Source organism: Lepisosteus platostomus, chromosome 15 (genome assembly GCF_059453375.1).
Source record: "Lepisosteus platostomus isolate fLepPlt1 chromosome 15, fLepPlt1.hap1, whole genome shotgun sequence".
Classification (NCBI taxonomy): Eukaryota; Metazoa; Chordata; class Actinopteri; order Semionotiformes; family Lepisosteidae; genus Lepisosteus; species Lepisosteus platostomus.
In genome coordinates this window covers 16,867,122-16,894,987 of record NC_142625.1, presented here as the reverse complement: position 1 = coordinate 16,894,987, position 27,866 = coordinate 16,867,122, and the positions used below count along the sequence as shown (strand labels likewise).

At 38.3% G+C, this 27,866-nt stretch overlaps 1 protein-coding gene and 1 long non-coding RNA gene across 5 annotated transcripts; one reads left to right on the top strand and one right to left on the bottom strand.

The window, feature by feature from the left end:
• Window positions 1-5,179: 5,179 nt before the first annotated feature.
• On the bottom strand, window positions 5,180-14,497 carry cyp24a1 (cytochrome P450, family 24, subfamily A, polypeptide 1). Its single transcript, XM_088607885.1, has 12 exons — window positions 14,164-14,497; window positions 13,738-13,928; window positions 12,688-12,781; window positions 11,683-11,779; window positions 11,310-11,401; window positions 10,315-10,426; window positions 9,438-9,583; window positions 8,558-8,724; window positions 7,556-7,634; window positions 6,914-7,111; window positions 6,484-6,595; window positions 5,180-5,549 (listed from the first exon to the last, which is right to left on the bottom strand). The coding sequence occupies exons 1-11, from the start codon at window positions 14,407-14,409 to the stop codon at window positions 6,485-6,487; spliced, it is 1,533 nt and encodes a 510-aa protein (XP_088464011.1). The 5' UTR covers window positions 14,410-14,497; the 3' UTR covers window positions 5,180-5,549; window position 6,484.
• LOC148648099 (uncharacterized) lies at window positions 13,796-26,923 on the top strand. Of its 4 annotated transcripts, XR_015926732.1 has the most exons (4): window positions 13,796-13,936; window positions 14,188-14,382; window positions 16,279-16,399; window positions 25,796-26,923. It is a non-coding gene; the product is annotated as an uncharacterized LOC148648099 (long non-coding RNA). The 4 variants fall into 4 exon arrangements; XR_015926730.1 differs by lacking the exon at window positions 16,279-16,399; XR_015926733.1 differs by lacking the exons at window positions 16,279-16,399; window positions 25,796-26,923 and adding an exon at window positions 14,495-15,095.
• Window positions 26,924-27,866: the final 943 nt, after the last annotated feature.

The window sequence follows — 27,866 nt, the reverse complement described above, 5'->3', positions numbered from 1 at the left end:
GTAAAATGTTACTTTTGCAAATGATGACTTCATGTGGGGCTCTTGTCTGTACACGGTGAACAGGAGTTCCACATATTTTCTGGTCTTTCTACAAATTTGACCTTCTATTCAAATATTTGTCTGTCCACGTATTTGCCGTGATGCAAGCTTACTTTATACTGTACATCATCTGCAAAAAACTCATAGCAGAGGCTTATGTAGCTTTGCATGAGATGTGGGTAGGGGTGGACCCCCCATAATGTGACCCAATTGGATAATTTGGGTTGACATGTCAGTAATGTCAACCCCTGAGGCTGTCTGAATTGACACTTTTTCCAGATTTCCTGCTGCTTTAGTGATGTACCAGAGTCATACATACCTTGTGAGAAACTTTCTGTCCCACAGCAAGAACTGGCCTGACACGTTTCAGCTTTTGTCCTCAGGAATCATGAGTCATACCAGAGCTAAACCATTTTCACAAGTGTGGACTGGATGGACCACACCTATGAATAATATAGTTCTCTAGGCAGTGCCCAAGAATGTTATTTTTCCTTTATGCTGTCTGTGCCCAAAACAAATTCAGATGCATCTATTATTTGTGCATGAATAGGTAATGCAAAACAATGCAAAAGGATCTCTTAAATTAAGACGCTATCATTTTCATAGTAATTATGTTTTAGCGGTAGTCCCATAAGTAAGCAGTTCATACCTGTTTTAACACCTGAAACTATCGTAGGGTGTGTTTAGGCAAAGTAAAGTCTTAAATATATTCTCTATGTTCTTAAAGGTGGATGAAGGCACTATCCCAATAAACAATATGACAGCAAAAGGAATGTCATCTTTTTCTTCTTTTGCTGTCTTTTATTGTTCTTTTTACCATCACAGTAGTGTACCCTGCCTAGCCAGGTAGTTGTCTATGTAAATTAGAATTTGTAGAATCAGTAGGTGATGCAGTGATTGGCGTTGCTGCCTCAGAGTGCTGGGGTTCAATTCCTGGGATGCTGTCAACATGGAGTTTCTATGTTCTCTCTGCATTAGTGTTGGTTTCCTCCAGGTGCTCCAGTTTGGTAGGGTATTTGGTTGGTGTGTTGTGGCCATTGCTTGCTGGGATAGGCTTCGGTTCCCTTGCCCCCCCCCCCCCCCGAATCGCATGAAGCAGTTAGAAAATGAATGGATGGATCTTGTTAAGTAAAGTAATAATGATAATAAATACTAAGATTTGGCTACAGTGCTCATATATATACACAGATAAACTGGTCTGCCACTGCTTATCCACATCTTCTATAACACTGCACAGCTATTTCCTGTTTTCTGATGAGTACGCCTACATTGGCAGCAATGAAATATATACAGGTATATACTAACAAATTCAGATTGTGGGTCCTTAAATCCAGGCTGGATCTATTTTACCAGGCACATCATTATTTTAGTTAAATCACATGAGAGTTAATGTGTAACCCATATCAGAAGAAAATCAATTTTACATGACTTTTGGATCTTAGAGTGATAATGGTCTTATCTTATAATCATTGACATAAGCTGCCAGTGGCGTAAAAGAACTGAAGAACTCATTGCCATTTGAATGTCCTGAATGAACATCTATTAAATAATAACCAAAAAAGAGAAAAAAATACATTTTGAACTGATCTGGCACAAGGCTATCAGTCTTCATGTTGACATAATAGATTAACCTTGAATATACTGTTTAGATTGCTACCGTGCAAATAAAAGAGGATACAAATTTGTTGAATTCATGAATGAGGGCAAATCATTTTCTAGAATTCTTAGAAAAGGGATACAACACACATGCGTCACTCAGGTTTAATTGAAAATATTTTTTTTTAAATATATAGTAATAAAATGTCTTCTGCAGTGTCTATTCTTTTTCTTAAGGTATTGTTTAAAAGAGGTGTTTTACATAAGTATCGTTCTCTATATGAACATTAAAACTTTTAAAACCACTTAAAAATAAGTGAAGGTTCTTCTTCTTTAACTCAAGTAATAATGATAACAAAAACATTTTATGCAGCTCTTTTAATGAATCTCTGACTGCAGAAATTACAGATGTGCTCCAAAGTCTACCTTAACCCTGACTCCTCCTCCCACAGCCCTCAGACTTCGAAAGTATAAAGCTCTCAGACAGAAAGTTGTCATTTAATATAAATTACATGTTGTTGCACTTTTGTTGCATGCCCTTAGCCAAATGAAACTTTGAAATGAAATTGAAAGGTTCCAAATGTTTGCAAGTTTTCAATTTTTGTTAGATAGCAAGATTAGATTTTTAATTGGAGCTCCCTTCATCACGTGTCTCTTGAGTTGAACTGAAGCCTCAGCTCAGGTGAATGACACAGGATGAAATATTTCCTCTATCCAGGCAATTGTCCAAAGTAAAGACTATTGGGAAACTCTGCGGGGTGCTGTGAGGGGGAAGATCACTGCTGTTGAGTGGCTTTATGCAAGTATACCTCTTCCTGCAGTATAGTGCTTTTACTACCACACAAACTCTTGAATACCTTATTTTTAATGGTGAAGTTCTTGATTACACATGATCACATATCAATACATCCTAGAATATGTTTCACTTACAGTAGCTGTCTCTAAATCAAGACTCACTCCTGTAAACAATGAACAGTATCACCACAAGGATTCTGCAACAAGTACAAAGCAGCCACTAAGTTTGAACTCCATGCCTAGACAAAGATAATCATGGAAGAATTCTGGCATTTTATGCATTCGATTCAGAACTATAGACAACCTGGACAGCACCTTCTTTGTGGTAACAAGGTAGGGACCTAGGGTTAAAAGATAACCAGCCATCTTCACTCTAGCACAACAAAATAATCTAAATCTATCAAAATCTTAGTAAGTAGCATTGTAGTTAAAATAAATTTTGCATCATTCTGACACACTCATAATTCTGCAAGAAACAGGATGGCCACCTGCCATTTTCTTCTAATAACTCAGTTTGCCTCCGTCTTGGAAACTGCTGCACCTTCTTCATCCTGGCATTAATCCCGCATCGGCAGGGTCCGCTTGTCGGCACGCCCGTCTCCATTTGGCGCGGTCATAGTGTGCCCCGAGGCGACGTTCACTTTCCGCATGTCTTCAGTGATCCGATCCACCCACCCCTTCTTGGGCCGACCTCGCGGGCTCAGTCGCATCGCTGTCCGTGCCACCGTGTGCTCCCCACTTCTCATCACATGTCCACACCATCGCAGTCTTCCTTCTCGCATCTTCTCCGTTATCGGTGCCACTCCCATGCGTCGGTGGACATCGTCATTGAGGACGTGGTCAGATCTTGTTAGGCCGAGACACCACCGGATCGTCCTCATTTCCATAATTTTGTTGAATCTTGGCTGATATCGTGAACAAGCAAACTACTTCTGATTTGCACCTCCCAAGCTGATCTGATGTGATTATTTATTCCAGATAAATAGGGACTACTAAATGATTGGTGCAATCTTGCCTCTTAACTACTCTTTTTTCATGTTTGGTCAATAAACTCCAGTTTTGGTAGCTATCATTTTCATAACAATACTACTGTATATACTGTACATATAACAAAATGGTGTTCCTGCATTAACTGCTTTAAAATGTGATTTTATTTGGAAAATCCAGTTTACTATTGTCTTGTGAAGCACTGCACTAATTGAACCGAAACCTGGCAGATTTCATCACACTAAAATTGAACATGTTGCAGAGATGTTGTTTGCACACACAACAAGACATCACCTGCTTGGTATCAATGTCTGTTCATTCCTTCTATTTGTCCAGTGAATTCCAAATCATTCTACTTTCTCCATATCTCGCAGTTCACTCACACTGTGGTACAGTTGTCTTTCAAGGCCTGCCACAATATTTTTCCACACATGAGGGCTTTTTTTTTCTACACTGCATGAGTAGGGACTTGCTTGGAAGCCTTCAAAACAGCTTGCAGTTCTCTATTTGACAGTGATGTTTCTTCAAAGCTTAATGTACACTCCCTAGACTTCTACAGAGTTGTAGTACTAAGTATTCACAAGCCTGTGTTTTTATTCAAGTTAATTCTCTAGAAATCCTAACTGGCACTTGTTAAGATGAATGAGTGTTCAAGAAACATAGAGCTGTCGTTGTCAAATCACCATACTTCAACAACAGTATCTCTTATTGTAATATATGACTAAATAGGTGGTTAACTGTTGATGTCCTACACATTACTGTGAAATTACTGCTACCAGGTACTGTTATTTTATTATGTTAATTATTAAATCACTAATATTGATCAACGTTATTTTATATAGCACCTTTAAAACTGGCTTCTCAATGCACTTTACAGTAAGAAAAAAATACACAACAGAATTATATGATTACAGCAAGGGTTTGGGATACAGTAGGAAAGCAATGGGGCAGATACAGAACCACAGATTCCAGGGAAGGTGACTCTCTGATATCCTTAGGGATAGAATTCCAGAGCTTTGGGGTGTGGCAGGAAAAGGCCCGGTCATCCATAGTGTGTAGACAGGCTTTGGGGAATGAAATTAGAAGAGCCAAGGTTGCAAGGTATGGAGCAGGATGATATTAAGTCTGACAGATTCAGATGGGTACTGAGGTGTCAGGCCATGCAGAGCCTTATGGGCAAGCATGAGGAATTTGAAGTTGCCACAAAACCTCATAGGAAGCCAGTACAAAGACTCCAGAAGAGGAGATAGAAGGAAAGGCCTTGGGATCACTTGCAAAAGATCTGGTGAGGATTCTGGATATACTGAAGTTTAGCCAATGGGAATTTAGATACCTCAGTGAGTAGGGTGTTACATCAATCAATTCAATAGAAAAAAGAATTGACCAGCTTTCAGCAAGTTAGGGACAACATAGGATATAGTCCGAGTACTTCTCGGAGGTATAGAAATATTATTATTGTTAATAAAAAGTAAAGAACACATTAAGGAAAATGTGTTAACTTTACTATACATTTAATTAGTAATTACTCTGCATACAGTATTTATTTTAATACATTTGATTAAATCACTATTAATTCTAGGCTTGTATAATGTATAGCAAGCTGTGTTTGTATCCTTCTTTTCACGTTAAGACATTCCCTTCAACTTGAGGGGTTCTGTAAAAACACTTTTAAAGCAGTTGGTATGCATTTAAAACACTTTATTTTTTTATATTTAATGACATAAAAATACATGCAAATGCACAATGCTTCTTATGTACAATGTGTTTATAAAATCGATTTTATTATTACACAATGGGGTTATAATTTAGACAGTAAAAAATAATGCAGTACTCTATACATGACAACCTTATATACAGATACACTGCCATATACAAGCATATGGGTGAGATATGAGATGGGAAAGAACAGCTTTCCTGTTATGTTCATATCTCAGAACTCTCCATATGGTGTGAATATCTTGACTTCAAAACTGTTTTGCCTTTGGAGGCGTTTTTGGCTGTGAAAGAATGTTCTTTCCATTTTTTTTCCAGCTTTTCAGAGTGCTAAAGAGGGATCTTCAGAGGATCAGTGGACAACAGCAGCATCTTTCTTGGAGATAATGTTACCCTGAAGCTCCAACAGAGGATGCCACCTGTTCAGAAAAAAAGTAAACAGAAAAGCAACTACATTGAGATACTTTCCCATTTCAAAATTGATGTGTTCCTGATTGGCCTAACCACTTAGATGAGCTGTTGGAGTCCTGTGACCCTGTGTTTGTACCTGGATCATGCTGCTAACAAAGGGGTCTCCTATCCTGCTCCTGGAGGCCTGGTCTGCTCATTCATTTTCCAGGTCTCTTTGAAGGACCTGCTAAACTGGTCCAATTAAACCAACAGGGAGCTGTTTTAGATTAAGAGCACAGCTGGACTGAAACATTGTAGGCACATGGCCCCTCCAGGACTCAGATTGTCAAACCCTGCATTATTCAGGAATCACATTCTGACTGTGAATCTCCAAGCTTAGGGAAAGATTAGTGAATAAGGGTTCCACAGCTTGAGTAGGTTCAGGGGTGCTATTGGTGAGAGAAGCTTCCTTTCTCCAGGGGTGAGCCTGTGGTACGGGGATGTGCTGTCTGTGATGTGTTAAAAACACAAGTGGCTCAAAGGCGCAGAGATGGGATGAACGAGTCTGCCTGCACATTCCCTCTCTCCCCTGTGTGCAGTCACATGATGTATTGCAGGAGAAGCAAATACAAAATTTGCAACTACAGGGGAAAGGCAGAGACAAATACAACTACTACATCTCAGAGGGAGACAGACACTGTAGCACATCCTCAGTTACATCCGGTAGGCAGCGCTCATAAGCTGGTTTTACAAGGAGAGTTGACATCATCTCTGAAGAAGCAACACAGATTCATAAAGCACACACAAAATATAGTGATCATTAAAAATAAAAATAAATTATCTCTTTGAAAATGACCAGCATTGATTTTTCTTCTTTTAAATATTGAGTCCCTGTGTGTCTGCTGTTTTAGTTTTGGTTTTTTTGCTTTCTATTATGGTGTTACTCCCGACTGAATCTATTACCTCATCGTCGGATAAATGCCACTGGTAGTTCACGGTTGGGAACCAACGTTCCAGAATGGATTGCTTCCACTGGATCGTTATCCGTCGGCACAATTTCAAATTCCCTTATAATCTGCAATCAAAAGAAAACACAATGGCTTATGCTGGAATCAGCTTATAGACAGACGCATAGAGGCATTACATAGTAGTAAGAGATGAACCATCTGCGCCACCATCCAAAACTGACAGGTTAAAACTGAATGTGGGAAATGGGACATTAATTGCAGAAGTGAAAAACATTAAATGTACTTTTATACAAGCCTATTAAGTTAAACATCTGTTAAATCATTGAAAGCAGAATATGACTTGATGTATCGTTTTGTCGGGCTGTCAATGCAGACTACGGTACCGTCTAGTCTTCCTGTTGATGCCAGGTTAATAACGTACTTACCCAGCACAGCGCTAACTGGAGCTGCAGTTCTGCTAGGCGCCGGCCGATGCACATTCTCTTGCCTATGCCAAAGGGCACATGTGTGAATGGGTTGATTGTATGATTTTGCTGCAGCCAGCGTTCTGGCTTAAACTGCTTGCCATCATCAAAGTACTCCTCATTGGATCCCATGGCATGGCTGTTGATCATCAAAATAGTCTGCAGAAATAAAATAATTCATGGCACTTGAGACTCAAATGCTTAAATTATGGAACATACACAGAATAAATAAAAATGTTACTTATAGGGTTAAGGTGGTGTGAAAAATGAGGAGGCAGTTTTTGGAAGTTATCATCTAATCACCTGTTGCACAATTCTTATATTTATTTCCTACTGGGGAAAAAAGCGCATAATGCTGGATACTTGTTTTTTTATTTTAGTCAATTGACATACAAATCAAAGAAAAAAATATTTATGTTTTGTGAAAGGCTGAAACAAATGGAGCATTGATTTTTTTATCTGAAGTGACTGTGTAGAGGTGTGGAAGAAAGCTTCACTGATTTATGCTTGATGTGATGCTTGTCTGTTTTCACAACCTGTTTCGTTAAGAACTGAGTCTGCAAGATCTAAACATATTGCAGTGAAACAGAGGGTATTACTTACTCCCTTAGGAAGGACATAATCTCCAAGTACTGTTTCTGTGTCTAATGTCCGACTTGTAAATGGAACAGAGGGAGACAACCTGCAAAAAAAAAAGATTAAATTAGAATGACGACTTAATGATCTTCTGGCATGAAGTAGGTTAGTATAGGCATAGTATTAGTATAGTACAGTTTCTGAAACTGTTCCATCTCACACCAAATTTAAAAAACATCTAAAATGGAAAAAAATGTAAAGGTTTTAGAGAATGCCTAAGATTTTAAGATCTTAAATTAAAATTTATAGTCACAAGAAAAGTTTTTTTTTTTACAAAATCTGCTCCATCTCTAAATGAGACACATACAATAAAGAAAACAAGCAATAAAAAGTTATTTTATCAATTTCACCTTTAAAAGATTACAAATAAGTTTAGACAATTGTCAAAGCTTTTTTTATTTTTTAAAGAATGGCCTATTTTCCTATATAATATTAAGGCTGAATGTACAGTATTATCAGTATTGTGGATGGATTCTCCGCAATGGCAAGAGATCAGTTTCCAACATAGTGTCCTCCAATGGATACATCCTTGAATGGATTGATTAAATATGCACAAGAAGAGATGTGTCTCAGCTTTGCTCCATGTACTTAATGGGTCATCTTTTCTGACCTTTGTGGCAGCATGATGATTATTTTGTGTGTTTAAAGGAAAACATGGCTTTGATTGCGGACGAGATTCACAGCCTATTGTCTAGCTCTGTGAGGCACCCGACTTGGGAAGAAAAACAGTCGATTGCTCAAATAAGTCTTAATTTACAGACCTGACCATCCCCATCATATCGGACTATCTCTATCACCACTATGACTGCGTGCTAAACGTCAACCCGATTTGCTGCTCCTCAGGATCTGTGTTCACAGTTTATTTGATGAAGTGATCTTTTCCTAATATGAATTAAAAACACATATCTGGCAAGATATAATGTGAAACAAAGTGGGGTCAGAGGCCTGTATTAAATTAAGTTTACATACCGCATTGACTCTTTTAGACAGGCCTTGAGGTAAGGCATTTTCTTGATAAGTTCTGTAGTAGGGACCTGATTGACGGGCACCACGTCTTTTATTTCCTGGAGAAGTTTCCCCTGAGCGCACGGATTGCGAGAGAGATTGAACACAGCCCACAGCAAGCCGTTGGCAGTCTGCAACACAAGGAAACGGCCCTCCTTTCATCATTTGTAATACAGATCACCTGTTCTCATTCATCATGGTTATATTTGCCTTTATTGTTTATATTGAAAATCAGGAAAGTAATTTTGACAGCAGCTGTTGTAAACACAAAACATTTGGATAGGTGATTTTTGTCAATGTCATATGGTGGTAGCACACTTCTAGAAGTACAGATTTTTTTCTTACTGCGAGAAGGTTATTCCCGATTTATTCGCGACTGGAGTAGTGCTGTTCCACTCACTCCCTCTAGTGTTTTATAATGTCTCAAAATGAAACCTGCTTGTTGATTCTCACTGTGCACCTTACTCTCTAAGAATTCAATGGATACCAGTTTGAAATACTCATATATAGAATGTAATGGACATTACAGCTTCTTTGAGTTTTTGTACTTAAATTAATGGGAATAATCATACATATTTTTGCTATTTCACTTCTTCTGAAAGTTTCTTTTAGTTTAAAATATCTTTATTATCCATTACCATGGATTCCATAGTGTGCTATAATAAATGATTCTTAAAAACATCTCTCATGTAATATGTCACTTAAACTTGAATAACTACATTTTTAACTTTAAGTAGAACATGAAAGCACCTGGGCCTCCATGCATCTTTAATGTGACTGTACTTCCTATGCAAGTATTGTGCTGCTCATGTACTGTTACGCTTCTGAGAAAGGACTGCCTTACCGTTTCTACTCCTCCAATCTGAAGCTCAGTGGTGGCAGCATACAGTTCCTTCTTGGTCAGGTGGCTGCGTTGGTAGATATCACAGAGGAAGTCATTTGCAGGTTCCCCTGCGTGTCTGTTCAGTCTCTTGTCAATATACATTTTTGCTGGGAAAAAAAAATAGAACAAAAGGAATATTTCTGTCCTTTTAAAATATGATCTTAAGTATGATATATATGTACAACTTCTTGAAGAGAAAATGGTAGAAAGGAATCAAAATCAAATCTTTATAAATGCTTATTCTTGGTATATTTCAAGTTTGGGGAGACACTTTTACTCTTATTAGTTTTCCTATGATGAATACAAAATAAAGTGAAGTTTTCAAAATAGCTTTATATTTTAGCCATGCTTTAGCACAGAGTAAGAAGCATATGATTAAATCCTTGACAGTCTTCTGATTATCAGCTTTCCTGGAAAATATTCTTTTGACTTAATTGTAGGTTGTAATCATTAACAACTTACAGTTGTTACAGTTCAGGTGGATAATAAAAAAATTAAACTGTGGTAACCTGGTGAAGAAAGGGTGTACTATATGTGTATTTATGCCAGGGAACACAAACATGTTTATATATGGCGTGAACAGTGAACACAAAATATCTATAGCATAGCCTTTGGTCAACATTCTTAACCTAATCATGCAACTACAAACAATTAGCAGGATTTCTGCTCAGGAGAGGTCACCCAGTTTATTACACCATATCTGGTGAATAAAGATGCTCTGTGTTCTACATGGAAGGCACTAGATTGAAATCTTATCACCTATCTGGAAACATGCTTTAAGTTGTTCCTAGGTCACATCACCTACTTAGTAATTCTGCTCATTTTAAGTTCCGCATACCTGTACTAAATATACGGTCCCAGGCATCTGTGTGGTCTTGCCATGTCTTGGTGTTTAAGCTTTTGTGCAGCTCCACAGGAGTTACCATCATCTTTCCAAAAGTACTCATCATCTAACGTGGACAAAAAGAAACAGCCAAAATAAACAATGTGGGCTGGTGCTGTACACACCTGAGTACCTGCCTGTTGTTATTTTTTTAAATCATTTACTAGTATTTTGTTAGCCGCCATGGAGTTCATCATCAGCTTGTTTTTCTTTCCAGAAAAATATAAATGTTATATGTTGGGAGCTCCTGATGTAAGGCAAATTCCCTTATGGGCAATAAAAGTTAAACATTTATATTTATTCAAATATTTCAATTCAAATCCAACAATATTAAAAGTTCACGCACCTGGGTAAAAATGGTAGTGTGTGCTTGTTCCATTTAACAACCCTGGATATCATTAAAACCTAGTATTGGCTCTTTGGTGTCTGTGACCTTCTTTAGACTAAAAGCTGATGATTATATTAAAAGGCTGGTTTTGACATTTTGGTCTGTCTGACTTTCTACTGAGAAAGGTCCACAGACATAGGTGCTAAGAGTTATTCTCTGGAAAGGTTACCTTCCCCCCCCCCCCAATGACAATAAAATGTAGAATCAAGCTGTCTCAACAAACTCCCAACACTGAATCTTTCACCGCCTGCTTCTGAGAATATTAATGGCAAGCCAGTGCAATAAATAAGACACGCATTATCTTGTACAGAGAACTGCAGGGCTATTCTGTGAATGCTCAGATGCAGCAAACTTAATGAACCTAGTTTTCTAAAGCCTTGTGAAGGTGCATTCAGTTCAATGTGCTGTATTAAGACTGGAACATTTTGCCTGCCACTTCTAGTTCTTTGCCTCAAAGTCACTGTTAATTGTAGTTTTAGCTTTATTACAAAAGTAATAAAGTTAGCCTCCCAGATAAACCCCTTTATGTGTAAAAGGGCCTAGTTTTTTTTCCCCCACTTACCGTTTTTATTGCTGTAATAAACTTCAGTGCTTCTTCATTCACATTTTTCTGCAGTAGGCCAAACCTCTTGTCGTACAGCACTAAGCAGATAGCTGGACATAGATAAAACATGAATTAACAACAGAAAGAGCCACATTGCAATATTAAAATACTTAATAGATCTGATGGGGTGTTCTGCAATTGTGTGTGTTATGTTTAAGGTCCGTTTGTTGATCCACGTTCTTTGTCTTTGTCCCTCTTGAAAGGTGAATTGGTGAAAGGTGAATTGTGCAGAGAAAACTAAATTAAATGTACATATATTAATATCCATAGGTCATAAACGTATAACGCTCATCAGTATAGATAAATGGTAAATAACATTAATCAAACTTACTTTCAAAAGACCATTTATTCAGCTCACAGTACAAATCCAGAATTCTGCCATTGTTGTCACTTGCAACTCCAATCCTGTCAATGAAGTCAGCCATTACCTGTATTTTTAAACAAATTTAATTTCCATGTTATTTATGGCACAGTTATTAGAAGTGAGCTATTATTTTATTGACACTATAAATAATTTATATTTATTTATAGGGTAAGTGCAAAGCAAATCACAAAATGGATTTTAGGGCTACTGGTAGTTATCTTTCATTCTCATAAGCTTTCCAGAAACCAGTCATTTATCAATCCTATATGAGAGGTTTTACAGAAAATGTCTGGTCCCACACATAAGAAACTTATCTCGCCCATAATCATAGGGTGTGAATTCTGTCACCGTGGTAACCACTGTACACTCAGGTTTCAGGCATGTCCTGATATTATTTCTTCCTGGAAGCCATTTATTATCAGGAATTTCTATGACACAGCAGAGGATACTCAGCAGTACATGTCCTGTGGGGCCCTTGTGGCTTTTTCTCCATGACGGCTATACAGTTCATCCTTTGAAAAGTAGGGGGTTCGATTTTGCTAGCTGGCCTTACTGTTGCCGAAAAGCTACAGATCCCGAAATATTTTCCCCTTTAACTCCTGTTAGGTTGAGGTTGTTTTTTGTACAATGGACATTGTACTGTATGGCTACATCTGTCAGCCACCAAAATTAACCACACCTCTGCTTCTGTACAGAGAATGAGATGGGGTCCATGGCACCATACTAGTTGTGATCACAGGTTAAAATGATGGGTAATGAAAGGGGGTGAGAATTAGGGGAGGAGAGATGAAAGAGGGGGAGAAGCAGAGAGAGGGAGATGCTCAGGGATTGCTTTTTTCCCCCTTGATGTTTGACTCAAATGTTATTGGATGTTAAGCCCCCCCAAAAAATAACCAGTCAAAAATATAATAACCTTCCAGGATTGCTGTAAAACTATTCTACAACCGGGTTCAGTTTTAAAGGATAAACTACCTGATTGATTTTCCCATCCAGTTTTCCTACTTCTGTAGGCTTCATGAGCTTCTGTTGAAAGGCACTCCTCACCCTTTGCCAGTCTTTTCCCTCGCTGTGTGAGAGAACAGGAGACGGAGGGAGAGTCAGCTTCTGATTGCAATAGTGGAATCAGTGGGATTTGAATGTATACAGAATGGGTTTCTATATCTACATAATATCCAAATAATTCAAGAACGACGTCCAAGTATTTATACATCTACCCACTATCATGAAGCCCCAGGTAACGTTCGGGGAGCAACAGTGAAGCAATCCTGCTACATTTCTGACTCCGTTCAGAATCGCATAGGGCGCAATACATGAGTAAAATCCGAAAAGGACTCTAGCCCATGTAAAAAATATAATTAAATAAAATATATAAAGCTATACTTTCTCCAAATGTGGTGTCTCTTGCGATAGAAATATATTTAAAAGGGACTGGGATTGTTACTTTAAAAGACACCACTATAAAAAAAAACACCCATTAAATTCCGCAAAATCAAACTCGGAAACCTAATGCAACTTACTCCATTCAGAAATGCTAGTCGTGTCTCTACAAAATATTTTCGCCACAGTCTGTACATGTTGGAGGACGTGATAATAGCTTTAAGAAATTAACCTTTAAAAACAGTACTTTGGAATCTTACAGCTTGACTCAACAGGGGAGCGTTAATTACTTTTGAAATAATGCTTTGCAAAAAAAACTAATTTTTTCAGGTCCTTACTAGATCGGGCTCGGAAATGCATTTTTCCGCCTTCGGAAAGCAGGTTAGCCTATACGGATTACCCCGGCACAGCATTTCAATTACACGGACCACATAAACTGGAGGGGAAATAAAATATCTTGGATCTCCCCCTCCGTGTTCTATTTCGTTCGTTATTCTTTATTTTTAATGGTATTGCTTTAAGTGAAGGATATGTCTAAATTCCTTCGCAATCAATGATACATAAACTGGAGTTCAGACTTGGTGGACACAGGTGCTAGTGCCAGTCGCGTCTCCTCGCTGGGGAGAACTGCGCCTCCATACTCACAGGATAACCAGCCCGTACGCCTCGTCCCTCAGGTCTCTGTACGCTTTCCAGGGTTTGATTTCCAGCCGCTGCGGGTAACGTCCCTCCTTCCTGTACAGAGCTTCCAGCAGGCAAGGAGCGCCAATGTGCACGGACTCAAAGGAGCCGAGCTTCATTCGAAAGATCTTCCCGAACTTCTTGTGGTAATCAATCTGGAAAGGTAAAATACACCGAGACAAAAAAAAAAAGTATATTAACTTACACGAGAGACAGAGAGGGAGAGATGTTGCATGACGAAAATTAAAACGCCTTTGCAAAATTCTTAAAAAGAACAATACTATGCCGATTTGAATTGCTTCTTTTGAAATGCTTCGGTCTTTTACAATGCATTTTCTCTCTGTCACACCATTACTGCTTTATTATAAGAAAGTTCTTAGGGTTTATTACCAGTGCCTCATGCTGCCTTTTCAGACCCCCCTTGAGGAGGAGCTCGATCAGGCTTCCTACAAGGGGCCAGCTCTTGGGTCCCGGTATGGCAGAAAGGCTGTGCCCGCAAGGGGATACAGGTAGCTCGACCGCAACCTTGGTGTCAAGCGCGCACGCAGAAGATGTTGGCATGGAGCGCTGGGTCCCCAGTGGTTTCTCTTTCAGGAAACCCAGAATCCGGTGAGCTTTCTTAACTTGCGTTCTCATTTTGCCAATTGATTATAGCACTTCTGAACGGCACTTCTCGCTAGGCAGCGTATAATTTAATATATTTGTTTTCTCTCATTAGCAGAAGAGGTCACGGTTGCTGACAATATATACCCTAAGGGATGATAGTTACAACTGATCGCTAAACCAATCATGGACCTTTGCAGATTGGTGTGGTTGACGAGCCCACCATTCATTTTTGGAAGCACGCTGTGACTATCGCATGACCCCGGGTAGACCAAGGAAGTGCCCTTGCTCATTACTCTATAAATAAACAAATACTCAGGGTGACGCAGTTCACTTGGAAACAAATTCCCTTCCGACTTCGACGATTGACAGGGAGCTGATATGTGTGTTTAAATGCTACTACTACAAACACCGCTAGGAAGCTCGCTGAACAAACATTTGCTCAATTTTGCAACCCCCTTCGATTTTTTTATTGTGTTTATCGTCAAGTGTTTCTTCCTTAATTACAATAGAGCTAAACGGCATTCAGGTGATTTCTGACTCGGCACTTGGATGAATGATCGGGTTGAATAAGTTGTTGATTTCAGAAATAAGCCGACACCTGTGTAACTATTAAGTGCAGTAAACGCTCTGCATTTTATGTAGAACATTATGTATCGCTGGTAATTTTCTGTTGCAGAACGAAAAATAAATGTTTGATACAAACGTAATTCAGAAAACTATTCTTTTAAACTTCAACAGCAGCGTGAATGTCATGTCCAGTTTTCTGTCTTTCATTCCTGCTTCATATATGCGTTAGGATGAGGTACAAGCTGTAAAGGGAGTCAAAAGCTTCTACAACATTGTCCTTTTTGCCTGTAATATAAAGTATAAGAAAACAAGGCATTATTCAATTTAATATGTCCGAATATCTATTGAATGACTGATGTAGATTAATATAGGAATAGAGACCGATAGAAATACTCATAGGTAAGTGGAACATCTGTTTTGATGGGGGGGGGGAGCACTTTTTATAATAACAAGAATGCTCTTTATCAAATTGTATGTAATACCATGCATCCTTCTGAAGGTAAGGTTCTGTAAGTTCCTCTGCAGTGCAAAGCACTGTTTCAAAGACAACATACTTCTGTAGCACAGTTACAAAACACATCACACTTGTTATTGCATTTAAAAGTGCTTACTCACATGGTGTCAGATACCATTACTGTAACCTTGACCCCAATGCAATGTTTGTAGAATGCAGAGGGTGGGGAGGAGGTAAGAACAAGTGATAGGACCCTGCATGCCCCTCATAAGGCAACCAGTTATTAATTTTTCAACAGATCCACTGCACCCTAATTAAATATGTCTATAGAGGGCTTAGACAAACCGTCTTCTTATTTACATAAACGATCTCATTGCTCTTACACAATTTAACAGACACAGTATACTCCCCCCCCCAAAAAAAAAAACAAGTAAAAAGAATAGATTAACACTGTATAACTGAGTTAGTGAAAAGAAAGGAGGTTTTCTTTATGGTGTATTGATTCTTCTCTTGGATTTTAGTTTATTCTTTACATCTTGGTCCTTCTGTGACATCAGAATAAAATGGGGTGGAATAGTCCAGTCTTAAATGGGTTGTTTTCAAGTCAAGACTATAAAGGGATTCATTAGAGACTGACAAAATAAAAATAGCGTGTTGATGGCAGTTGAATACAGAGGGGGAGACAGCAGGAGAATGAACCCACATGAGTTAATATTTGCCCCACAAGGGTACACAGGATCCACGAGAGCTAACAGTCATGAACGTCATCAGGAATGAACAATCTGCTTGCCACAGAATTGTAAGAAGCATTGAGTCTTTGCCAGTTTGACAAGCTAGCTGTGACATTTAGAGTAATTATATATATTTTTTCTTTCCAGAGTGTATCTTTTTGTGGAATGGTTCAAACCCTGGGTGGCAATGCTGAATACTTCTAGTGTAGAGGGACTTTGGAAAAAAGGAGCGACCTTGTTTGTCCATGGAACAAATACTGCACATGAGGTGGTAATAGCTTGTGAATATTGAACTTTACTAATTACTAGAGTGATAGGCTTACTGCATACTGGCTCTGTTTTTAACGTATTTCTGAGGTGTGTGCAAATCTCCAAGGCAGACTGACTACCTGTGCATTTTATTTGAGCTTTTGATCTGAGTTAAACTTGAACAGAATGCGCACTCTAGGGAAGCAAGATAAACTCAGTGCTCTTCGTGGTGTGCACAAGGTGGGGTTCTCCTTTGTCACAAGGATGTGAAGATAACAGTTTGCAGGCAAAGCCTTCTTCTTTTTTTTTATTCTCAGCTAATTTCACTACCTGATGAACTCTGTAATTGTAGTAGGAGGGACAGAATCAGCATAGCTGTATTGTTAAAGAGGTTCTTTTGTGATTTGTAAAGAATAGCATTTCTACTGGGGATCTGCACCTCTGTTTTGTGACAGTTATGTTCAATTCGCAGAAATCTAATCCATGTGTCTGTGATCTACATATATATATATGTATGTTACATCATATTGCTAAAAAATAGAAAGGCAGAATACATTATAGATGATTCTGCTCAGCAGCTAAAATCCAGAATGGGGGAATATTTTGTAGAACTTAGGAAGTGCATGTAATGTATTTTAAATAGTATTTAAGAATAAAAGTGCATATATGGTGAGAAAAGCAGATTTTTAAGCTGACATTTCTATTTTGAGAGCATTATACATTTGTAAACTTTGTTATGAGGTCCCCAAAAGCACAGCACACTTGTTAACAAGAGACACGACTTTAAGTAATAAAGCAATTAAGGTGAAATTAATCTTTCACGTGTCTAGTATCAGACATGAGGAGTTATACCTTGTAAGACCAAGTTTTATTATATGATTAAAGGTTGCTCTTTAGTACAGTTTACATAACTTTATTATGTGCTGTGAAAGAACTCATGGAGTTGAATATTGATTATTACTGCACTATTAATTAATAATAGTGTATTATTAATTCTCCAGCTATTTCCTAACAATATTGTTCATGTACATTAAGCCTATATTCAGTTGAAACTCATTTATATTAATTTTCTTAGAAGCAAATGCCTCTTTCACTAATGGACAGGGACAATATGTAAAACTGAGCTGTAATTAAGGTTTTAGATTATGAAGGAAAAAAATATTGAAGAGACTGTAATAAAATAATAATTTACTGAACTATATAATGGGTGCTGCTCTCCTCCAAACTCCATAAGTTCTATTGGCTGATGTTTTCTCAGCCTACACTGATAATGTTTTCTTCTAGTGGTGAATGCAGTGAAGAAGACTATTTTGAGGAGTTGGAGCCTGCTTTTTCTTTTTTTTTTTCTTTACATTACATTTTGCTTCTGAAAATCTCAATAGCTCAACCACTCTCAGCTTCTGTCAGTAGCTCAGAACACTGCTGTTGATAAAGTAGTTTTCCTATTTCTGGTTTCCTTGATTAATTATGCTTGTTCCCCTTATGTCTTCCTTCTTTTCCTTTGTTATTTGACTAAAACTGATCTGTGATCTGTTTTATTCTAAAATTGCTTCTGTGTTTCTTCTCCCTTGGGCTTGGGATTTAATTAAATAAAAACAAAAGAATAGTTTAAAAAATCATCCCAATGATATTTACAAAAAACATATTTGTACAGAGGAAATCACTATCTTATCATACACTGATAAAACCCATTTTATAATGATTATTCATTATAACAGTGCTATATCAATATTACAATTTCAACTTAAATGTAGTGTTAGCATTCCTAATAATTAGCTTAACATAGATTAAACATAGTTTTTTCATAGTTTTATCTATCTAAAACAGTTTATCTAAGATAAAAACTTCTTCCTATATTAAGCTTTATACAAATTACTTGTTTTAAAAGGAAAAATCATACAATGTTTCTGTCAAACTACTTGCAAAGTGGGTTTGACTGAACCGACCGAAGGAAATGGAGGATGAGCACTGTGCAAATTAGCAGTATATAAAAAACAAAAACCTATAGCAAAATGTCCTCAATGCACGTGATATTAGAATAAACAGCAGTCTGGTGTACACAAGGCAAAAAAACAAAATTTTTCGGCTATTGACAAAGCCTTATTAACCCCAGGACTTCAACCTTCAGCAAGTATTTGGCTCTGTCTTTGCGTGGAATTTTCCACTGTACACTGCCGTGACTCCTCTACAACAGAAAGACAAGACAGCAGACGCTGACCTTTAATTAAGCTTTTCTCTGTAATAAAACATTAATTGAACTGTCTAAAGCATATATTTCAAAGGGCTTCATCCTATGGGATTATGATATATATCTATACTGTAGTATGTATACATTTCTGAGTATACTGCACATCTGTCAGATCCAAAAGCCATACACTTAAAAGAAACAACACAGTGTGTCTTCCCTTAAGTTGGCAGGTTCTGATGTCTTGCATAATTCGCCGTCCATGTTAGAAGTGAAGACCATGAGATTGTGCATATTACCGCAAAGATAACTATTGTGGGCAAGAGAGACAACACTCTCTGGGACTGAATCCCATGACTGTCTAGGGTGTGTTCAGACATTAAGTGAAGAATGCCAGTGCATATTCAGTGTGTAAATAAAAATAATTATTGTTGTGACCTATTGATGATTTGCTCAAAACTTAATTTTAGTGGTGTTTCCCAAGGTCTTCTGCTCCTGATACTTCATGTAAACTAGAAAGAATTCTTAGCTGTAGGGAAGAGCTGATGTGGTCCAGTTTCTCAGATAGCCGGACAAATTCTGAACACAGAAAATAGTGGGTTCAGGCCAGGATTTGATGCGGGCCAATAGCCACCCCCCAAAATGCACCATGACTCGTTAAAGGGTTAAAAAATAGTTGTGTAAACTGGCCACCCAACCAGGCCTTGAACTTGAAAAAGCCCCCATTGATAAGTGAAAAGGTTGCAAAGAGGGGTCATGTCATCAGATCATGCCAGCCATAAAATCTGGCCCACTCTTGTTTCTATCAGGCACCCTGACACCCTGTTGCTGGGCAGAAAGAAGGCCAATCAGTCCACCTTCCTTGTCTCTCAGCAGATAGGGGAGCAGTATATGAGCACTTAGGCAGACCGAATCCCAGAACACCCAGGTGCTGCTCGGAAAATGTCCTATTTATCTTGGCTACTAAATAGCAATATTTTACATTTGAATTCCTTAATTCTTTGTTTTCATCTAGTTTCAAATTTTAATGTCACTTTCTCAAGGGCTGTATCCTGGAGTGCAACTGTTAAACAATTTAATTTAATGTGACTGTCTCTGACTATCTGCTATGATTATTTTTTTTATTTAGAATAATCGCTAATTTCTTAATTTATACTTATCCCATTAAGGGACTGCAGTGATCATGGATTTTCCCAATCGGTTGTCAAAATGCCAAAAAGACAGAATGTTTTTAATATATATTGGAGTTTGAAGTGTTTATGTGTCCATGTCCCTGAATCCACACTAAGCATGGTTATCTTATGTACTTCCTAATTTGGGACCACCAATTGATTCTGGTCGCTCCACACATGGGAAGAACCAAACCCTACTTACCTGCCTAATCATTGGAGGTTTCAACAGGACTTCCTGTTGTGGCAGAAATCAAGAAAACCCTAGTCCACTAGCTCTAGCTCTGTCACTGGAAATTAGTGTAACTGCTTAGGGAATCCTGGGTTCTGTTGGTTAGTGACATAACCCATTTTCAAACTCTTGCACACATTAGTTTGGCTAATGTTTGGAAATGTCCTTTTTCTCAAAGGAAAAACTTCCAGGTCAGGATAAATTAAACAGCATCCTCAACTCAGCTTCAGATTCAGATTCACCGAGTAAAAAAATAGTAATTAACCAAAACAGGAGCAAACAAACTGATCTTGATTTAAATTAATCACATTCCTCTCACAATAAACATCATTTTTACACATAGCTATCTATGATGATTAGTAATGCAATTTGTGGGGCTATAATCAGAGAATGGGCTAAGAAAACCTACAGGAATTAAAAACTTTTCAAAGAGCAGCTTTTAAACAAGCAAGATAACAAAATACAACCAGTAAAATAATAAAAGGGAAATCCATTTATGTTAAGTCTAATCATATGGGAACAGTAGTTCAAAGTCCTTTAAAAGAACTGGAGACTTTCTTCACCCCCCAGGATGCAGAAGATGACTGAGGTTTGGTAAAAAAAAATGCACTGAAGAGAGGTCAGTCGGTTCAGTATGGCCTAACTTGCAGGTCCTAGACAGCTGGCTGACAGCCTTTCTAGTGGTGATAAATTAAGTTGCAAGTGGTTTTTTTATTTTTTTTTATTTTGAAAACTATGAGAGTATAAGTATGAGTAGTAATTTGGTATACAATGCACCCCAAGCACACTACATCTGCTTAGTCATTCAATGGTATGTTGTGGTTTCCATTCATCAGACTAGAAAAAGCCACTAAACATTGAGTAATGAGACATTTCACTGCACACACAGCCTCCCTTAACCATGGATTCATTAGCATGAGGGGATAAAAATGTGTAGGGTGTCATCATCAAGCTCATCAACTTAAAAAAGATATCTAAATCATTAGATGAAGTGAAGGCAAATTTTTCCTTCACATATCAGTTTCCTTTATAGCAAAACTTTACAGGAAACAACAGAACAAATAGCAATTACAGAAAAACAAACCCACAGTGATCCATATGACTGAGACTGCCACTGTCGGCACACACACAGGTTTCTAAAGGCTTCCACAAACCACTGATTCAGTACACAACACGATCATTTAGCCTAACCTGGTAAATTGCTCAATTTAAAATCTCAGACTACTGGCAGACTTTCTGCCCCGGTTCACAATTTTGGCTAAAGGTGCTTCTGGTTGTGCATTGTAAGCAAAAAATGTGCCTGTTTTGCAAAGTGTGGTCTGCTGTCCAGATTGTTGAAAGCCCTTGAACGAAAAAGGATCTCAAACAGAATTATGCAATTATGTTGGCAATGGCCTTTCATAAGGTGAAAACATGGGTGATTATTTACCAAAATCACCCCCAAAAAGTTGTCTTTCCTGTTTTACTTTTTAACACTATCCTATTTGCATGACTCGCTGTAAAGAAAAAGTTTATAATACAATGCCAAGTAACTCCTAATGCTGCAGCACAACAGGCTTGGTTGTATGATATATGATTAAGGACAGTATCCAACTGGAACAGTCCACAGCTAAACCTAATCATGCCTATGCTACCACAATACAGCCAGTAGTCTTCATCATACCCTCTCCCTGTATCAGTATATGCAGTTTATAATACATGTCTGAGAGGAAGGTTGGATTCCTAATCTTGCACACTTCCACTCACCTATGTATATACTGCAAGTACCACACCCAGGCCTTCCCTTCTCATATCTCTCTCACATCCCCCTTCTGCCTCCCCATCTACACCCTTGCAGCAGCTCCCTAGCTCAATCCTGGCATTAGGGAGGGGAATTCAGGCAGCGTATGCTCCCAGTATTTCACCCCTCTACCACATTCATTAGGATCGAACCTAACTACTGAAATATACATAAAACTACTGCTGTACATAGTTGTGCTCTGTTCTTGTTTGCCTTTTCTGTTTTTCTGTGATCCGTTACTGTTCATCAACAGCCCTATTCTTAAAACAATAAAGTCTAAACAACTGAACACACAAAATAGGGGTCTCTTCTGTGACAAACAGAAGAATAGAACAGATTATTCAAAAGGTGTATCACTAGGTTCAGGTTTTGACTTACTATCGCTGTATTTCATGTTAGGAAATTTGACAAACAAAGAAAAGGTTTCCATGCCTTATTTCACTTTTCCACTCTAGCATTGTGTTTAATACCTGTATATACTATAGTATAAACCTTGCGTTAAATACAGTATACACAAGCAAATTGCTCTGGTCTAAAGCACAAGGCTTAAGGGGGAGCGGTGGCTCTGTGGCTAAGGATCTGTGCCTGTGGCTGGAAGGTTGCTGGTTCAATTCCTATGGCTGGCAGAGGAATCCTACTCTGTTGGGCTCCTGAGCAAGGCCCTTAACCCCAGCTACTCCAGGGGCGCTGTACAATGGCTGACCCTATGCTCTGACCTCAAGCTCCTCTCCTTGTCTGTGTGTCTCATGGAAAGCAAGCTGGGGTATGCGAAAAGACAAATTCCTAATGCAAGAAATTGTATAGGGCTAATAAAGTGATCTTATCTTAAAGGAACAGAAATGGTGCAAACAAAACAATGATGGGTTATTTCCATATGTTTCAATACACTGGCTCAACAGGCCACAGCTTGTCCTGGTTCCTTTGGTATATCTGTAGTGCCTGTGGCAGAGACTTGAGCTCACAACCCACCAGTTTTGAGTCCTGAGATTTACCCACTGCTCTATGCCGCCTTCACAGTAAATGAAGATGTCATGTAGTAAATCAGTGGCTTGTGGAAGCCTTGTGCATGTGCTTACCACGGCAGCCTCAGTAGCAGGAATCACGGCAGTTTTGTTTATTCTGTATTCGCTCTTTGTTTTGTTTTTATGAGTGTCAGTATGAATGGCTGAGGTTCAGGAAAACCACACTGAACCTATTGACTCCAGACTCTTCGACCTGAGCATGATTTTTCTTCTCCTGATGGTTGTAACTAGGGAGGGTCCTGCTTTAGAGGCTAGGTGAGCCTCAAGCTTTCATTTTACACTCTTCGCACACATGTCAACAAGTTCATGTTTTCTGACGAAATCCTCATTGACTTGCTTCAAAGAACTACGCAACCATGACAGACAATATGTTTTTTTAGGAGAAAGCTAAGCAAGTCCCTGTTATGCTTTTTCCATAGGTAGTTCAAACAAGTCCCTGGGCAGCCTGATATATGCAAAAGAATATTTAAGAACAAACCGAAAGTAAAAGTGGCTTATTCATAAGTTTTGAAAGTAATGAATACTGTAAAACACAAATACACAGAAAAAAGAAATAAAAAATAAGTTTCAAGGGAGGCACTGGGGCCCTGGGTTCAGATCTGGACCTGGGATACTACCTGTGTGGAGTCTGTATTATTCACATGGATTTCTGGGTGCTCCTGTTTCCTCCCCCAGTCCAAAGAGAAACTGGTAGGTTAAATGGCTCCTGGGCAGATTGATCCTGGTATGAGGAGATGTGTCTGTATCTGTGTGTGCCCTGCAATGGACTGGCGTTCTGTCTAAATTGTATCCTGCCCTGCGCTTGTTGCCTGCCAGGATAGGCTGCAGTTCCCCCACAACCCTGAATTGGAAAAAGTGGTTATAAAATGGATTGATGGGTAATATGAACTCAAGACTTAAGGCATGCTTAGCGTCACCCACATGGTTTGAGGGGTGACAGTCTAGCTGTTTGGACCAGACAGTTGGAAAACCAAGCATGCTGATGGGGCACATAGGAAAAGAATGCTGGGAAAGGAAAGTCAGAAGTGTCCTGTACTAATACTCCAGTAAGCAGATGAAAGAGATTGATGGGAGATAGGGTATTTTCCTCTAGTCCCTGTGCATGAGGGGTATGGTTGCAGTGAGACAGATCAGACTCTCTGTATAGTTTCTGTATGTTTCAGATTTCACACGCTGCAGGTTCTTCTGTAAGCCAGCATGAGACACTACATAAAAACAAAAAAAGTGTCAAACCTTTTGAAAAGATATATGGCTCTAGGAGCATTGAAATCATAGAAACGTGCTAAAAGATCACCTCTCCATCTGTTTTCGATCAGTTTTATCACTCCCACTCTTTAAGGAGATTAATGATTTCTGATTTTAACTGAGATGGGTTGCTTGTTCAATCCACGAGTGGCACAACTTTAAAAATCGTTCTGGACTGTCTCAGTTCTTTGCCAAGACATACTCCGTATCAAGGTTGTCTTGTAACTTGCAATACAAATAGCAGCTGATTTCCACCTCTGGTGTTGGCTAGTGAAGTCCCGTCAATTATAAACTCCTGAAAAGCGTAATCAAACAGACCAGGTAAATGAGGTTAAGTGTGCTCTTGAAGTAATCAATGTATTTGCTTTGGAAATCACTTGCCTCCAACTATGTTCAGCTGATCTGCAGTGTGGAAATCAGTCCCTATCAAGGTTTTTTTTCTGTTAGCCAGTGATCAGGATGGTCTTGGTTGTAAGCCAGCTGAAAAAGGTGCAGAAAGGTACTGGTGCACTCTTGAATGAACTCCTGCAACCCTGTGTAGAGGAACTGACAGCAAAAACATGCACTGCCTGACCTCAGAGTCAATAACTGTGAATCCAATCCATACTCAAAAGTATCCAGGAGAACTCAATGTTTCATTCACATTTACAGGGTCTTATTGCAATGAGTTGAAAGTAGAGCTATCTGGCTCTGGTGTCCATCAAATTTATTAGGAGTATTACTTAAAATAATTCCACTGTAATGCTGCCTTCACCTAGGATGACTATATTTGGTGTCTTTCTTGGGATTATTATCATCATTATTGATGACAATAATAATAGTAGTGGCAGTGTATATTGGAGTTGGCAAACAGAATTTCCAACTCTGTTCTGTAAACATCTACCTCTGCACTATCTATTATGGAAAAAAACACCTCCTGTTGTTGTTTTTTAAAGACACCATATCAGTACAATGATGTTGTAAAGTGTCTTCACATTCTTTACATTTTTCAGGATCTTATTTAAGGGTCTGTATGGGCAATGTAAATATATGTTTACATTGTAACTTGAAAACCTTATCCACCTGTTACAAATACGTGATTACGAAAACTAGAGAAATATCAGGAAAAACCAAGCGAATAAATCAATAAGTAAAATAAGTAATCATAACCCCCAACTTGTAAAGATTTTTTCCAAGAATAGTTCTTTGTCCTCTGATACAGCTTAGGAGAAAAGAGTAATAATTAAGTTACACTTTGTTAAAACCTATTTATTAATGATGACAACTACACACTACAACATAATATAAACATACAACACACAGATACACTACATACACCCTTCCTATTAAAGCATTCCAGAGGCCTAACACCCCAACCACCCAGAAAGATCCAGAATGTTACAAAGTATTTGACTCACATATAATGTCTGGAAAGGTCAAAAGAAGAGAAAGCTGCCTTCTAAACCAAACAGAATTGTGATTTGCGAACTGTGGTTCAATCTCTCTCTCTGCAAACCCGGATGCCACAAAATTAATGGGAACCTATCTCTCTACTCTAAAATGCACCCATTTACCAGGATAAGCCATTTTAACCAAGGGATTCTTTACACAGAAAATCAAAAACCACAGAATAACAAGCTCTCTTTAACAAAGTTCAAATACGTACAGTAGCTCCAATCTAAGCATAATTCAACATGCCAAATTTTCTACCGAATGTTATTGCTTCTCAGAGCATTGTGTAGTTGTCTGAAAAGACTAAATTTATTCTCCCACTCTCTCTTTTGCTCTCTTTCTCATATCCAGGAGCAGCTTACCATCAAGCCTGATCTCATCAGATTTCAGAAGCTAAGTAGCCCAGGGCCTGGTCAGCATTGGAATGGAAAACCTCCAGAGAAAACCAGGCTGCCACAGTGGCTGAATTATACTGTAGATGTTGCTTTTAACACTAGACCAGTCCTGATGTCCTAAACCAGTGCCCCATTGTGGTGACCTGCAACACTACTATTGAAAGAGTTGTCCTTCATATGAGATGTTAAACTGAGCTCCTGATTACAACCATACTTCCATTAATGCTGCTTCTGTAAGCAATGATTCACAACGCAGCACCCTTTGTCCTGACTATTATTTTAATTACCCCTAAAACAGTCCTGCCGAAAACACCTAGAGCACACTCGCTGCAGTTGTGCAGCCTGCAAATATTTGTGGTAAAGGCAAAAGTCAATGAAAGATGATGCTCAAGCACCCAGCCAATAAGAGTGTGATCTGAGACATTTGTTTACAGTTGGCCAGTGCCATTTAAACTTGTGGATGGAAATGAAGATCCAAAACGTGCTTAAACAAAAAAAGTCTCCAACCCTTCAGGATTAGCCACGGCCTGGCCCCTCCTGCCATATGTAGCTCCTTCCCATCTCCCACTGATGGGCAGCAGCCTCCTCCTGCTGCCAAGCGAAGGCAGACTGTGGTTAATATGCACAGGCACTGACAGAATGTATTGGTGTGTAGCCAAGCTCTATGTATTTCATCTGTAACTATATTTTCAAAATAAACTCCTTTCTCTATTAAATGGAATTTTAATTAAATTCTGTGGTACAAATATCAGTAATGACATTACCAATAGCTGCAATTGGGATGTTTGGGTGTCCCAGACAAATCCCAAAGGCTATTTTCATAATTGTAGGGGTGTTAACTATGGGGTCCTGGATAAATTCCACTCTGGGATGTTACCATCTGACTTATCTAAATGGTACCCCTTAATTCAATTGGTGAAACAATTTCTCACTTCTGCTGTGTAGTAAGGCTCTTGCTGCATTAAAGACCAACATCCCCTACAGTAGGTGAGCATAGCACTTTAATAGTAGATGAAGTGGGTCCCTTTCTATATTTAAAGTGTGTGGATTTATTTATAATAATAATAAAACTGCAATGAATTGGCGTCTTGTCTTGGGTGTATCCTTCCTTGCACCTGTTGCTTCACCATCTGACTTTAAGCTACACAATACAATTAGTAACATAAGACCATTTACAAAAGGAGGCTATTCTGCCCAGAACAAGATAGCCATTTTAATTGTTTCCTCACATTGAATAGAAAATATAACTGATATATCATAACATATAAACAACATAAACACAACATAACACAACATAAAAACCTAAGGCTTTTTTCATAGGTTGGTTCTTAAACCTCAGTGTTTCCCATTTTTTAGATAATTAAACATCACCTGCAAGGTATTTGTCCATAATTTTATAGAAATCTTATTAAATTTTATTTACTGCTTCTATACTGTTTACCAATCCTCTTTTGGCAATATCTGCAAATTTGACTTGTTTACTAACCATAGCAGACTTGAAATATAATTTTATCATGTCCTAGTACAAATTCTTGTGGTACTTCTAAAATTACATCACCAAGATTTCAGCATTCACAGCTTATCTCTAATCTTAATGTTTTGTCTGAATGAAAATAATAACCATACACGTATGTTTTAATGGCTATTCCCTTTAATTTGAGAATTAATCTTTTATAATGACCTTTATTCAAAAATATAATCAAAATGCATGTCATATAAGATAATTACTACTGTATTTAATAGCAATTTCTTTCAGCAACTGACACCCCCATTCATTAAAACTCTTGCTTTGAGAAAAGGTTATGATTGTTTTGTCATAGTACTGTACCACCAACAGATCAAGTGACATGGACATTTTTAATCATTTGTTGGTTATTTCTTGTTTTTGTCCGAGCAAAGTTACCATGCCATTATCACAGGCATCATGCTAGCATGTTCCATTTCATCAGTTGTACAGATGTTACATAATTCACTAATGTCTAGAAGCAAAGTAACAGTTGCATAGTAACAAAGTAAGGTTTGTTTGC